Source organism: Hippichthys cyanospilos, chromosome 10, assembly GCF_059441005.1.
Source record: "Hippichthys cyanospilos isolate Australia breed blue-spotted pipefish chromosome 10, RoL_Hcya_1.0, whole genome shotgun sequence".
NCBI lineage: Eukaryota > Metazoa > Chordata > Actinopteri > Syngnathiformes > Syngnathidae > Hippichthys > Hippichthys cyanospilos.
The window spans coordinates 1,977,763-1,994,861 of NC_142378.1; the positions used below are offsets into that span (position 1 = coordinate 1,977,763).

A 17,099-nucleotide genomic window follows, 5' to 3' on the forward strand; every position below is an offset into this window, starting at 1 on the left:
AACAGTGCTGAAAAGCAGCTGGCCCAGGCCCCGGCCCTCTCCTTGTGGAGGGCCCACTCAGGTCATTGTGTCCTCCAGACCACTTTGTTAACTGCCTGGAGCTGGACCAGGTTGGTCAACAAAGCCACCAGTCCTGTCTTCAACAAGGCACATAAAACCAATAAAGTATCAGCTTGACTTTCCAAGTTGTTTTTTTTCCCTGTGCTACCACTGAAACTTTTTTTTTTTTAGCCAAGTAACTCCTATCCAAGGCAAAGCAATTTTTGATGGAAAAAGAAGTGATGATAATGCTCGTCCACGTCAAATTGAACAAAATAAAGGTATGAAAGGAGTCACTATAATACAATTTAGCAATATGTTGTTTCATGTTCCAGTCAATTTGCTCTCGATTTGAAAAGAAACAAATACTGTCCCGGCATTCAAAACCATTACCTCTCAAATAAAGAATAGCTGGCGAATTGAGAATAAAGTCATCAGTTACTTTAGGGACTTAAGCGCTAACGTAACTGATTATTTTAGCTACTGTAATTTCTGAAAGTAATCGATTACTTTCGCTAGTTAAGTACTTCAATACATGATTATTTTAGGTATTAAACTAACCTATTATTTTAGTAATTGATTACTTTCAGTACTAAAGTAACACATTGTTTTAGGCACGAAATTAATCATGTACGATGGATCAGTTTAAGTACTTAAGTATCGAATGAAGTACATTACTTTAGTTACTAAAGTAGGTACTTTACTTGCATTAAAAACACTTCTTTAGCCAAACACTTGAAAAAAAAAATCAAAAAGATATAAATAAGTACCTGGGATTGAATGTAATAAAATGAGGGTCTAGAAACAGCTGATGAATTAATGACTTAAACAATGTAATTAATTACTTTAGCTACTTAAGAACAAAAGTAATTGCCTACTTTAGGTACTAATCAATATTTTAGTAATCAATTTACTTCAGGTACTACAGTATTAATGATTAATACTACTTTTTAGTATTATAGTATTATTATTGTATAGTAGATTATTATTATTATATTTTCATTATTTTAGATACTAAAGTAATCAATACTGATTCATGTACAATCAATTACTTTAGGTAATTGCATTCTGAATCGATTGCATTTTAGCACTCCTTCTGCCAAAGAAACAAAATATCAATCAAAAATATATAAATAAGTCCCTAGGATTGAATGTCTGGACTCGTAAAACGTCAAAATAAATTCGGGGGATTTTACGAGCCCACGAGACTTGGTGGATAAAATGAGGAAAATTGCACTTTTAATCAGACGGTTATAAAACAGTGTGTGTTTAATTGCCAGAACTGCATAAATGGAACCACAGTTTATGACATTTGTTGTTTTTTAGGTTTTTGTGTGCATGCTTTTAAATTCCGATTACACGGACCTGCGTTTGGCCCATAAAAGCGAAATACACGATCTACATAGTCGCTGTTACCTAATACGTAAATATGACATCGTTCTTGGACGAGTCTATAAATTCTCAAAATCACAGTCAAAGTCGGTCATCCTGCACAAGATGTACTTCCACTGGCGATCCCTACGGGCAAAATATCAAGACAACGCTGTCAGTCCAACAGGACCGGACAAAACCAAGAAATTCAGAAGGTCACCCGAAACAGACCTCAGGACTCCGCTAAAGGTGGTCTCGGCTCCTCGGATGAAGTAACCGTAGCTGGGGACCACCAGCTCCGCCTCCTCTTGGTGGTATTCAGGAATGTCGTTTGTCTTCCTAAAAGTAAAAAAAAAACAAGTAAAAAAAAAACTACATATGCATATATTAGTAGTAGTAGTTATTTCTTCCTAAAAGTAAAAAAATGAAAATAAAAACGAAACTACATATGCATATATATGTACATATATATTCTATAGCATTCTAAATGTTAAAATCTCACATATATATCATAGAAATGATCTGCATACATACATGCAAGAGTATGGACATCGCTTTTTGTAGTAGCAGCAGTAGAATTGCCATTCTCGGTCCAACACGCTTTCAAAGTACTTGCTCTGCACGCCCGCCACCAGACCGTTACGGGTGCACTTGGAAGTCCTGCGATGTCAAAAAAGTCAAAACTAAATAAAATTAAAAAAAACAACATGTATTTCCAAATAGTGTTATTTCTTATAATTTATAAATGAATGTAAATGTCATTAATCCATTCCATACAGCCACAACTGCTCATTATATGCAGTAGTAGTTCTCGCTTTTTGCAGAGGATAAAGAATATATGCCTAGGAGTTATGCTTGTTTACATGTGTTGCTCCACCATAAGTGTTCTAACACTGCTAGTTTGATAGTATTAGTCTCTCTATGATGTTTTGCATCGTGTACTGCTCATTATATACAATAGTAGTTCTTGTTTTTTGCAGAGGATAAAGAATATATGCCTAGAAGTTATGTTTGTTTACATGTGTTGCTCCACCATAAGTGTTCTAACACTGCAAGTTTGATAGTATTAGCCTCTCTATGATGTTTTGCATTGTGTACTGCTCATTATATACAGTAGTAGTTCTTGTTTTTTGCAGAGGATAAAAAATATATGCCTAAGAATAATGCTTGTTTACATGTGTTGCTCCACCATAAGTGTTCTAACACTGCTAGTTTGATAGTATTAGTCTCTCTATGATGTTTTGCATTGTGTACTACTCATTATATACAGTAGTAGTTCTTGTTTTTTGCAGAGGATAAAAAATATATGCCTAGGAGTTAGGCTTGTTTACATGTGTTGCTCCACCATAAGTGTTTTAACACTGCTAGTTTGATAGTATTAGTTTCTCTATGATGTTTTGCATTGTGTACTAATTATATACAGTAGTAGTTCTTGTTTTTTGCAGAGGATAAAGAATATATGCCTAGGAGTTATGCTTGTTTACACGTGTTGCTCCACCATAAGTGTTCTAACACTGCGACATTTGTTAGTATTAGCCTCTCTATAATGTTTTGCATTGTGTACTGCTCATTATATACAATAGTAGTTCTTGTTTTTTGCAGAGGATAAAGAATATATGCCTAGGAGTTATGCTTGTTTACATGTGTTGCTCCACCACAAGTGTTCTAACACTGCTAGTTTGATAGTATTAGTCTCTCTATGATGTTTTGCATTGTGTACTAGCATTAAGCTAGCAGCCTGTGGAAGCATAATGGTTAAAATATTCATGTAATTCTCTGTGTAATTCTTGTATGCGTTCCCTTTTAAGTCAGGTTAGACTGGGGGCATTTGTCATGGCAACATGGTCCAATTACAAGCCCACGGAGATATATACATCCCCCTGTGGCGTTTAGTCAAAAAGACTTGGAATATGTTAGCGTTGGGTAAATGTGGCGCTTAATGGAATGTTTGCCTTAGAATCAAGTCAACCGGGAGGTAATAAATCTGAGCTTCAACTTTACCACATTTCTTTTGTGGCCCGGCAAATGCCATTTTGCTGGAGGTTCATTCACAGATTGTTGCGCAACCAAACCGCAGAACAACACTTAAAAAAGATTTTTTTAAACAGATTTTCATCACATGACCAAGGGATTTCTAATGGTGGAATTTCACTGAAGTAATAATACTTTTACTTTACTCAAGTAGATGTTTGGGTGTCTGTAACGTGAGGTTTTTCTGTTGTAAAATGTGTTCTTTAGCTTAGCGAAATTTCGGAAACACTCTCATGCTTTACGATGTGGTGGTTGCTACGTTGCAGGACGCCTGCTAGCTTGTGACCAATTAAAAAAAAAATGCAAGGGCTGTCGAAATGCACTTCATACTTTCCCACAAATAAAAAACATGTGTAACTTTACGAGAGTATTTTGCAAAAGAAAAGTCATAATGTCAACAAGTAACTTGGGAAAAATAAAGTTGCAATATAACAAAAGTAATAGGCATAAAGTTGTGACATATGACAAAAAGTCATTTTAATTTTATTTAAAAAAAAACAAAGTCATAACAGTAAGGACAGAAAAAGTATTTTATGGGAAAATTTACAATGTCAGGATTTTGGGGAAAAACAATGGAAATATTTTCTGTATTTCTGTATTCTGTAAGAATTTATATTTAATTTTCAATAAAATGTAAATGTCAGGTAAAAAAATGGAGAGGATGTAAAAATACAACTACAATATTTTGAGTTGTCAACACAAAGATCGAATAAACTTAACTTTTAAATATAAAAGAATAAAGTTTTACTTTCATGAGTTTTTTAACACAAAATATTTCACTACACTAAAATTAGTGTCAATATCAACAACTGAAAAAAAACTGTAGTTTTATGTGGAAAAAGTCATGTCAATGGTGTAAAAGATTACAAAAATTAAAGGGGGAAGTCAAGCCACTATTTTTTATACATAAATTTTTTCTACTTGCCCCTACTGGCCAAAATACAGAATTCTGAGTAATATTGCCTTTACAGAATACCAATTAAAAAACAAAACACTCCTTTATATCCATCTCGCAGCAGCCATTTTGACACCTGCTGATGACGGAAAAAAAAATAAAACAAGAACATAGGTTTTTCTTTGCAAGGGAGAAAAAAGCCAATAAACAAAAGAAAATGTATACTAGAATAAAGCAAAATAAAGCAATAGCAACAACAGAACCATTTTGTCGGCTGCATGACTTCATGACACAAATTTAGAAATGACTTTGGCAATGATGCTACTAAGCTAACCATTTGCACGAAGGCAGCATTTTGTCCGGTCACTTACCACTCCATGCCGGCACGGTTGATGTCGTCCCACCAGCAGTCGCTGGGGGGTCCGAGTCCCTCCGGCGTGGGCTGGCACTCGAAGGCCCAAAGGCGATCGGAACCCCCTTCGGCACTGAAGTAGCTCCTGATGGCCACCAGGGCTTCTCCGTGAGGACACTGAAAGCTAAAACCCTGGCGGTAGCCGTTGACCCATCCCATGTCCTGGTGATCATGCGGCTGAGGCTGCGGCTGAGCCCCGACCGAGACCGCCAAGGACCAGGCCAGCGCCACCAGAACCGGATTCATGTCGGAGGGTGAGTGCGCTTTCCTTCGCTAAGTCCCGCTTATAAAGCTCCAGATGTTTGGCAACCGGCGCCGACGTAAACGAGCCGCCGGGAGCCGCCGTCCAAAAGTCATTTGACCTCGTTGGACGTTTTAAGGTGGACTCGGGGAAAAGAACGAAACAATTGTTGTCAGCTTGTAAAGGGGCGCCTTAAAAAGGCAGGAATTTTCATTTACTACACGCAATTCAAATATTGACGTCATGCTTTGTTAGCCCCTCTGGCGCGCATTCGCTCACGTGTTAGCGATCGTAGCCATGTGTTCCACTTTAATATAAACACCAAGAAAGTGTGTTTTGGGGAAAGAGTACACGTGAAACCAGGGATGCAGGACAATTTGATTGGACGTTTCAAAGTAGCTATAGTCTTTACGATCAAATTTTCTCCAGTAACAATACATTTCGCCGCGATTCCCAATTAAATTTACCGTGAAACGCGAAAGGATACGCGCAACTCCTAGCGTGATACGATTAACTTCCTTCACAAGGTAATTACGGTGAAATTTACTCCGGTTCCGATGCGATTTACTGCAGTTACGATAAAAAGATCCATTGAGGATTAGCGTAACTTTAAATACCATACGGCTCACTTATCATGCTACAATTCATTCCGATTACGATTTGCTTTGATTCACTCCAATTACGATACGGTTCACAACAAGTACGGTACAGTATAACCTACACCTAACGCCGATTTTGATTCAACTCACTCCTATGACGATTTTCTCCCCTTACGAATTAATATGATTCATTCTGATTCCGATGAAAAACTGTAAAGTTAATTCCAATTCGGTATGATACGATTTACTCTCATAACAATACAAGAGGCTCAGTTTACGAAGCGATACGATACGCTTAACTTAACGATTTCAATGTAACTATGATGTTTCGAATTCTAGGATTCACTCAGTTTGCTATTAAATGTGATAAAATTCACAATTATGATACAATGCATGTCAGAGATGATATGATACGATTCACTCCGAAAGTTTCAATTTCAATCTGATTCATTCACCCTCGAATATGACAAAATAAGAAGAAATTGACTTTATATACGATGTGATATGATACGATTTACTTATGATACGATTTGACCCAAATTGAATCCGAGGCACTTAACTCCAATTACGATAGGATTCATTCCATATGCAATGTGATACGATTCACAGATTCATTCCGTATGCAATGTGATACGATTCACCAAAATGACGGGATGTGACACGCTACAATCGTGTAAACAATTTCACCCAATTACAATGCGATACAGTCTTTTTATGATGCAATATGAAACGATTCATTCCAATTGTGATACGATTCCCTTGGTTGATGTCATACTTTGTTAGCCTCCGTGGCATGCACTCGGTCACCTGTTAGCAATTGTAGCCATGTGTTCCACTTCAATATAAACACCAAGAAAGAGTGTTAGTGAAAAGGACCACATGTGAAGTGAATGTTTACCACCTAGAGCCAAAATCTGGACCTTATTTACAAACGGGACAATCGATGTCAACCAAGTAGTTTTACACAGGACGGAAAACTTTTGTTATCAGTATTGAGACACTGCCAATAAATCTCGACCTTTGATATGTACTTAAAGCTACTGTCGATGTGATAAGCGACGTTGTAATTGAGATAAGATTCGCTCATTACTACTCGCTCGATCGATCGATACGGAATTGCAGATTGTCGCAGTATATAAGTCACTTATGACAGAACTTCCTCTTATATGACACAATTTACTATAATTAGAGTTTTGCTATAAATACATTACAACTCATTTTGTTCACGGTTCAATATTATATGATACACTACAGATCATATACAATTTAAAACGATTAAAATACATTCTAATTATAATATAGTGCGCTTTACTCTTCAATGCCAAAGGATTCGATCATTTTCCGCTATGATTCACAAACCTTTTCAATGCAATCTACTCTATTTACAATGACATACAATGACTCCAAACAAGCTAGGTTTGTACTTGGGTTGCTAGCTTGGGTTGTCGCTAGGTATGAAGGTAGCTGCCTTGGTGTTTGCTGGGTTGGTTCTGAGGTTAGTAATAAGTTGACAGATAGCTAAGTAGCTTGAAAGCTAGGTTAAAAAGCAGTTAGCTGAAAAGGCTGCGGTGTTAAATTGTTTGGTGGGTAGCTAGCTAGCTAGCCAAGTAGATAACGTATGACAAGATATTAACTTTCAAAGACTATTTATACATATTTTTGCTTTGTAATTTTTTATGGTGTTTGAATGAAATGGAAAAAAATGTCTAGAAATGTTGAGGTTGTCTTGTAGAAAATAAACATTTTTGGGGGGGGTTGATTTGTTCAAAACAACTCAGGAAGTTGAGTCAAATCAACACAAAGATTGGGTCGGTCCTTTTTTTGAGGTATAATTGTTTTTGTTTTTTTTAACCCAACTGTTTTTAAGTGTACACTATCATATATATTCCTGAGAGCCAGCCAACAATCTAAAAAAGTTGGGTAGCAGGTAACCCAATCATGGCTCAAAAAGGGCATACCTAATATTTGGGTCAATTTGACCCAAATTCTATTTTGTTTTCCTCAAAACAACCAAAAAAAATATTTTTTTTGTATAATACAATCCAAGCAGTTGGTTTGAATTGACCCAAATATTGGGTCGGTCTTTGGTTTTAACACCCATTATTCGGGTATTTTTAATACCCATTATTCGGGTATTTTTTACCAAAATGTTTATAGGGTGTCTTGTTTTTTCCCACTGTGTCAGTTTTACAAATTACATCCCATCCAAACACATTAAACTGTGCACACTAGGACAATAATAGTGTAGCTCAAAAACATATACCAAAAATTCATGTCCATTACCATGGACACAAATGAATAGACTGGGCCTCAGGAGAATATACTGTATAAGTGTGTTTTATATAATTACTTCCATTTGAGCACCCCATCAGCAAATGACCAATATGACATGCGCCATCTGCTTAAAAAGCTCATCAAATATGAAATAAAATAATAATATCCTAGCAGTACTATCATGTCTTGGAGAGCCATTAGCGTATCAATACTCTGTCTCACTCTTCATCAAGCTAATTGCCTAAAAGGGGCAAAAAGGGCATTTGCTGAAAGGCTTCATTTTACACACCACACGCACCACTAAGTGCTCTATCGCTGAGCAGAAATGTCATCTGTTCCCGCCGGAAAAAAAGACAAATTAGCAAAAGAGCTCATTTTTGTAATATGGTGTCTGGCATTTATATAATCCACACAGATTATTTCGGACATCATATCAAAATCCATGTCAAGATTGTTTGAAACGTTAACTCATTCAATCCCAAAGACGTTATGATTTTTTTTTTAAGGATACAGACATTCAATCCCATATTTAGACTTTTTTTGGCATTTTTTTTAAGTGTCTGAAAATGGCTGGTAAGTACTAAAGTAATCAATTACTTTAGTTCATTTTTACCCAAAATAATCAATCAATTTAGGTGCTGAGTACCAAAGTAATCGGTTAATTAAGTAATAAGTGCTATAGCAGTAAATTATTTCAGGTCAATAAGCAATATATAATTACTTATAAATACAATAAATAATTTAAAAATAATCTCTCATGGATGAGAATTCTCATCTTTTAAAATAGTAATGAAATAATAACATTCTCATCAAATACATTTTTATGGAGGGTTAGGGTTAAGTACCAAAGTAATCGGTTAATTTAGTAATAAGTACTATAGCAGTAAATTCTGTCAGGTCAATAAGTAATATATAATGACTTATAATTACAATGAATAATTAAAAAATAATCTCTCATGGGTGAGGATTCTCATCTTTTAAAATAGTAATGAAATAATAAAGAATAACATTCTCATCAAATAAATTTTTATGGAGGGTTGCTGACATGCAAATCAAATATTTTTGTAAGTGTCAACGGGAATCAAAATATTACAAGTTTTCTTAGAGGGAGAGGGAAAAAAATCACAATAGCAAGGACATTTCTATTTTGAAACCATTTGTAGTTATCTTGTAGTTGAGTCACTCGCCTGACCGCCTTCCCCATTAGGATGTGAGTGTCAGCCAATGAGACACATTGTTTCCAAGCATCCTCCGGTCGCCGCGGCAACCTGGCCAGCATCGCTTGTCACCCTGATTAGCAAGGGGGAAGGCCTCCATTTGTTCTTTAAGTGCCTGGTCATTCCATATAGCACCCCCTTGTGATTATCTTCAAAGCGACCCAAAATAAAACGCTGGCCCGTGTTCCAAAATAAGAGTAGTGAACGGGAGCACAATCGGCGAGTATTTATAGCCGCCGCAGTCTATTTTCGGGTGGTCTTTTGGGAACGGGGCTTGTTGAATGTAGGGCTTCATTCACTTAAAACGGCGCCTTGACTTATGAGTTGAACAAGCCCAATTTGTTTCTCGAAATCGAGAGCATTTCAAACATTAACGAAAGAGAATAAGAAGCTGTGCTCATAAGTTTACATTAATTCACTCTATTTACAGTATAATAGTAATATAATAGTCACTACAGAAGAAAATATTACCATAAGATTCACTCAACTTGAAATAGCACTGACGCAAATTATTTTACGATTAACTCCAGTTACGATTTGATTTAAGTCAATCCAACTATGATGAAATTTTCAGCTACCATACAATCCAACTACGAATCAGAATCATTTGCTCATGTTTAGAACAGCAACGAGTAATCGACAGCAAATGGATTACCAAATTAACCGAAAACCATTTTGGATAATCGGTTAATCGTTTGAGACCTACTTTTAGCTACCATACAATCCAACTACGAATCAGAATCATTTATTCATGTTTAGAACAGCAACGAGTAATCGACAGCTAATGGATTACCAAATTAATCGAAAACCATTTTTGGATAATCGGTTCATCGTTTGAGACCTTGTTTTATTTAAATATTCTTTAAATATTCACCATTCTGAAGTATACTTATTTTTCTTTATATTTGATAGATTTAAAAACATATTTTTGTGTTGAATCAAAATAATTATTTATGAACTTTTGAGAATCGATTATAAACATTTTTTCCCTCTTTTTCTACCATACAAAACCAACTACCGATCAAAACTATTGACTTGGGTTTGAAGCAGCAATGAGAATCAACAGCTAAATGATTACCAAAATTAATCGAGAACCATTTTGGATATATATATATATATATATATATATATATATATATATATATATATATATATATATATATATATATATATATATATATATATATATATATGAGCATTGATTTTCCCTCCATTGTTGTTTAAAAAAAAAAAAAACATCGTGTAGACACTGTTAGGTATGATGTTTAGTTATTGTAATTCTTTATTGGATAGTAAATCCTGACAATCATGCTGATAAGCGTGACTTGTTATGACAATAAAGCCATAAACGTAATCACATTTCAGCGCCCGCAGTCTTGGTGCATGCTGGGAATTGTTTTGTTTAACCTGTACATACAGTTGATTTTCCATGCGCACAAGGTCAGGAAAACACATAAGAATTGTCGAAATCAAGTTATAAACTACAGATCTTGTCTAAGTATATTAAAACCCTGTTGAATATTGAAAGATGAATGATTAAATCTGATTTATTGTTTCAGAGAAAAGTTTTTGCTTCGTTCTCGTAGCATGCCTGGCTAGTAGCGACATAATTCAATATGACAAGTGTTTACATGACACAGATCTGGCTTTCATCGAAATTGAGAAATGAAGAACGTTTTAGACAAAGAAGAAACAAAACGCACGGCATCAATATGGCCGCCAGGCTAATAGACATTGTCATATATTAGCTGTTTGTTTACTAGCTAAAGTGCTACGAGGTCTCAAGTTTATAAATTGAATTAACCTTTTTGGCATTATGTTACAAATGATGGAAATTCCTTTGATTTTTTTTGTGACATCATAAAAGAATCAATGGGAAAAAAAACACTAAGGAGCTGAAATTTACGACAGATGATTAAAACTTGTAAAAATTTCAAAATGCAACGATTCTGACATTTTTATGTGATTGCAGCTGGATTTGCGAGATTTTATCTACAAAAATAATCATTGCAAGAATTTTGGACCATATAAAACATTATAATTACAATTTTTGAGATGTATTTCAATCGGATTTAATACATTGATTTTTTTTGCAATTTTTGCAACATTCCATTGAGCGGCGGTCACATTATGTTAGCAAACAGAAAATTCTTTGTTGACTTTTGTTTCACCTCAAGACACTAGGTGGCGGTAGAGACATGTTAAATGGCTATATCTTAAAATGTCATCATCACGTCACAGACTACAAAGACAGTCCATAGCATTTTAAAAATTTTTTGTGGGTGTTAATAAATTCACCCTACATATATATGGATAGAACTGATGCCACTGAACAATTTGAGCGGTTTAATGGGAAAAAAAAAACATCTTTAATTATTACGTCTTTAAAAGCATAACGAAAATTAGGAAAAAAATGCATCATTCTTAAGTATCTGGGATTGAAAGTTTGGACTCTTAAAAAAACGTGAAAATACATCCCAGGCATTGAATGCGTTTCAACAGAATTTTTTTTTTTTTTTTTTTAATAACTTCATTTTATAGACCATTTTTAATTGCTTGATTTATTTTTACCATGTGATATAAGTATAAAACAATAAAGTGGCCCTTACATCTTTGTATTTATCTGTATGCGGTCCTCTAAAGAAAAACGTTTGGACACCCCTGTGTCTTACTGAGACATCTGAATCTGAAGGTGTTTCAAAATTTTTGACCGGTACTGTAAATCCCGAAAAGGCCGCTACATTCATGAATAGCGACAGATTTGAACAGCAAAACCGAAAACAATCTGTGGTATGTGGCGTTGCGCTAGCGTGTCAAAAGGTCCCCCAGCATGGTTGTACCCCCCCACCCCCCCACCCCCAATCAGACCTTTGCTGTTTAATTAGGCTTCACTGATTAAATTAAGAGCCCGACCAAAAGGCCAACACAATAACCTGGACAAATCACTGTCCTCCGGACAACCATTAGTGCGGGGGGGAACAAAACGTTGGAGGTGGATGCCTGTCTCAGATAAGATGAAAAGGCCTCGCCGGAAAAAGAAGCGTCACCACGACTATTTTGGGCGCGTTTATTTGCACGCTGTATGTATGCGCTTTCTTAGCTGTTAGCGTCGGTGTCCGCTTTAGTACTAGAAGAGGGGTGGAGAATAAAGGGTGGTAAACAAAGAGTCGAAATGAAAAAAAAAATGTTATTATTGCTGGAATATGGAAATACGCAAACAACAAGTTTAGTAAGCACATATTAAGGTTTATGTTTTTTGCTTCTAGTAGAAGTTAGATGAGATATTGGATAAGGATTGTTCTGAAAAGCAACTGCGAATGGATGGATGGATGAACAAAGGGCGTTTGGAAAACTGTGATTTTCCGACTGTCTCTGAAAGCAACACCTGACTCGTGGATGGATGGATGGATGGCTGGATGGACGGACGGACGGCTTAATAAAGAATAACTGGAAAGCTGTAATTTCCGTCTGTCTCTGAAGGCACCTAGCATTGGAAGACGACTGGATGGATGGATGGATGGATGGATGGATGGATGGATGGATGGATGGATGCATGGATGGACGGCTTAATAAAGAATAACTGGAAAGCTGTAATTTCCGTCTGTCTCTGAAGGCACCTAGCATTGGAAGACGACTGGATGGATGGATGGATGGATGGATGGATGGATGGATGGATGGATGCATGGATGGACGGCTTAATAAAGAATAACTAGAAAGCTGTAATTTCCGACTGTCTCGGAAGGCAACACCTACCATTGGAAGACGAATGGATGGATGATGGATGGATTAATAAAGAGTATCTGGAAAGCTGTAATTTACGACTGTCTCTGAAGGCAACACCTACCATTGGAAGACGGATGGATGGATAGATAAAGACTATATGGAAGGCTGCAATTTCCGACTTTCTCTGAAGGCAACACCTAACATTGGCTGATGGATGGATGATGGATCGACAAAGGTCATTTTGAAAGCTGTAATCTTCCGTTGTCTCTGAAGGTAACACCTAACATTGATGGATGGATGGATGGATGGATGGATGGATGGATGGATGGATGGATGGATGGATGGATGGACGGACGGATGGATCAATAAAGGGTATTTGGAACTAACAAGGTCGTGATTTCCGCCTGTTCCTGAAGGCAACAATAAACATTAGCTGGAGACAACAGCCGAAGACAACATCTATGCAACAACTAACTGTACCTAGATCACTAAACATTCTCTAGTAAGGATTTCCACAAGGTTTCTTAACTGTCTTAATGGGTCTTTTGTGACCGTTCTTCAAGTCAAACTTGTGTGCAGGCCAGTCAAGTTCATCCACACCCAACTCATTCGTCCATCCCAACATAAACTTTGTTCTGTGAAGAAGTCACATTAGAACAGGAAAGGGACATCCCCAAATTTGCGCTAACAAATTTCGGGGCGTTAAACAGTCCAAAATGATGTCCCCTTAGTTTCAGTGAAATGAACTGTGGCAATGACCAAGGTCACAGCAGCAGCTCCGGTTTAGACTTGAAAGCTAGCAAAGCATTTTTTAATGTATAGTTTCAACTCGCCTCAGGTGAACGTGCTCATTGTTTACAAAATGGATGCCTATGTAAATTCACCGAACAGGTTTTACAACAAAGCGAGCGTAGAGGCAATTCAACCAAACTATCGCCGGATTACAGAAAAAAATGATCACCAGTATGAAATAATTTGCCCTATATGATGAGAGCGCTAACATTATTTGTTTCTTTTTGAGATATACCTTGATTTGTCTGTCAGGCATCTTCAACTGGGATTAATTTTTATCGTTTTACCTTAAACACTACCTGCTCATGGAGTCTTTTCTTTATGATCACAACACATAACTTGTCTTTACATTATTTACAATGGAAGAGTGATTTATTTATTTTTTTGTAAATTTTGATTTATGGAGGTCCATCAGTGGGTTCTGTCTTTGACCCCACACTCGTGAGGGCCACGTGCATAGACACACTATTGTCAACGGGTTTGAGTCGGGCTGGCTCCCCGCATACCAGATTCCGTCCACAGGCTATCTCAGAATGCCGCACCTTCTGGTAATCTTGGCTAAGCCTTGATCTGTGCAAACACGGTGGGCCTTCCTGTGCAATCGCTGCATAAAAAAAAAAAAAAAAATCAATAGAGTTGCCGGTGGAGTTCATTACATTATTTACTTTTTGGATGGAGTGATGGCAAACCGCATGGATTGTCATTCACACAGAAATTACTTTTTTGTTACACAAGTGAAAAAATAACCGTATTTTCTGCACTATAAGGCGCATCTAAAAGTCTTCAATTTTATCAAAAACTTACAGTGCGCCTTATACAGCGCATACATGCGAGTTTTCATTTCTCTATGAAATTTCTATGAAAATTCTTCAATTTTTACCTCTGTATTTCAGTATTTTGTACAATTAAACACCCTGTTTGAAATTTTGATATCCTATATATGCTCCAGTTTTGAAGCAATTTATATGGAGACAAAGTGCAGTCTCAGCAGGACTGCGTGAACTAGTCTAGCTCCAGCTATGTTCCCAGCATGCACCTGTGCATCTGTGTGTAAATTAACATTTTAGTGGCTGTCCTATTTCAACACATCAATCCATAAAATAAAGGATGAGGTGGCTATAAAAACATACACACAACACATTAGAGATATCGTTTGTTCTTGTAAGAATCCGCCATCTTGTGCACTACAGATTTTGTGACTTTGAGTGTGTGTGGCTTTAAAAGGCGGAGCCTGGCCTTATAGGTAATATGGGAGTCAGCAAATGAGAATGTCATTTTATAATATTTCCCTACATCCTGTTGCGTATAAAAAGGTCACAAGGCCAAAATGGGATACTTTGTTGTCCTATTAAAAGCGGTGAGTCAATTTTGCTGGGTCTCTGTGTAAAACAGGTGAAGGTAGTAGATAGAGTTGTCACTGAAATGAAACTATGAGCACAAAATGTAACTATGCACCATTTTTATGATACCATGCAGATACAGTGAGCATGGTAGCTACATGTCGGAGCAGCTGAGACTGTAAACTAATCAGGCCATAAATCAGGACCTCCCCTCCCTCTCCACACACACACACACACACACACACACACACACACACACACCCTTTTGCTCCAGTCTCTGTGCTCATTATAAATCTGATTTGAAGAGCTTGGAGTGTGATTTTCAATTGTTCAGTAGCCAAATCCCGGCTCAATATTCCACACACACACACAATCACACACACGCGCACCAGCACCCACGCACGTATGAGGTGGAAACTTACTGCCTAGCGGGCACAAAGGCTGTGAACGGAATTTGCAGTGAGCCAGCGGTTTAACTGTTAAAATGAAAAGGACTACGCTAATTCCCAGCAGAAAGTCTCACACAGAGAGGTCAAACAAATGTGAAAATAAATTCCCCGACACACACACTTTCATCCGGATCGCGGACCACGCTCCAAAATTGTTTTGTTTTTACGGCATGGGCCACATCCCGTCATCGAGTTTGTGTAAGTCGTTTAAGTCGTTTTGAAGTAATCTGACGGGGGGAAAGGAAAAACGCAAATCTGTTATGTATGAAAGTACAGCGGATGAATGGGAAAATGAACAATGCATATTATGTTGTTGAAAAAAAAGTTTTAAACATAAAAAAAGTCTTGACTATAGAAAATGATGCTTTTCCACTCCACACCTATGGGTGGTGCTAATGAGCTTTACAAAATGAGTATGTGCTTTTACTCTTAATACCCTGTTGCCGGAGTAGCTTTCACATCTGAATTTTTTTATTCTAGAGGCACAACAATTCATTGATTAATTATCAAAAGATATTCCTTCCACCTTTTGCGCAATCGCGGATTACAAGTCGTTTTAAAAACAGCCATGCCTAGACTATCCAAAGGGTAGCTTATTAGCTAGCTAGCTAAGTGCACGTTACAATTGAACCAAATAACTCCTGATGCGACTTGTGCCTGAAGATCATCACAATTTCAACCAAACTAAAATAAAATCAGAAAAAGTGAATTCGTCAAAAGCGGCCTTGCCAGTGGAATATGGAGATTACTAGCTAGGTAGCTAACTTGCGATCAAACCAAATAACCTGCGAATGAAAAAGCTTGAGTTCCAAGATAAAGTGCCTGAAGTTCATCACAATTACACCCATGTTCAAATAAAATGAGAAAAACTCAAATCCAAGGTTCCCTCGCTACGTGACGATTCGGTTATTGCCGCTTCACTCCATTGCGGATTTTCACTTATGAGCAATACTCTTTCTATTGCAGGTTTACATCACTATTTTTGTTTTTGTTTGAAATCAGACAAAAAATAGCAACTTTCTTTACATAAATCAAGCTTTATGACATGGAATTTTCATATGACCGTATCTAATGCAGGTTTATCTTGATATATATATATATATATATATATATATATATATATATATATATATATATATATATATATATATATATATATATATATATATATATATATATATATATATATATATATATATATATAATATGTGTGTGTGTGTGTGTGTGTGTGTGTGTGTGTGTAAGTGTGGTTAAAAAAAAGTAAGGGGAATCGGTTTCTCTGTCTCTTTTCAGAATCAGTGCCCCAAAGAGTTAGTCATCCACCATTTTGTTTTCGTGTACCCCAATAGATTTCCACTCCTTTTGTGGTCAAATCGTTTCTCTCCTTGTCATAATTCTGTATTACAAAACACGTAAGTGATGAGTGACGTCACGGATCACCGCTACGATGGTTTTGGGTGGGAGTGGGGGGGGGCACACCGGTTGGTTGCCATGGCACTTAGCTCATTTCGTCTTAACCGCTCTTGGCAACTGTGCAACATTTATTTCCCCTCCCATTTGAATCCCACCACCACGGCACAGCCTTTATCGTGACGTCACAGAGTAACACGCCACTCCGATTGGTTTATTTGCTCCCCTTTCTTACACTCCCCCTCCCTTTCGTGTCGGAACTTATTGCGAGAGTTTGCGGGCGGAGTCGCACACCGTAGAAAGAGA

The 17,099-nt window shown here is 36.9% G+C and overlaps 1 protein-coding gene across 1 annotated transcript; it reads right to left on the reverse strand.

The window, feature by feature from the left end:
- Positions 1–1,316: 1,316 nt before the first annotated feature.
- dpt (dermatopontin) lies at positions 1,317–7,645 on the reverse strand. Its single transcript, XM_088425603.1, has 4 exons — positions 4,708–7,645; positions 1,945–2,070; positions 1,642–1,749; positions 1,317–1,557 (listed from the first exon to the last, which is right to left on the reverse strand). Exons 1-4 carry the CDS (start codon positions 4,992–4,994, stop codon positions 1,491–1,493), a joined length of 588 nt encoding a protein of 195 aa, XP_088281729.1. The 5' UTR covers positions 4,995–7,645; the 3' UTR covers positions 1,317–1,490.
- Positions 7,646–17,099: the final 9,454 nt, after the last annotated feature.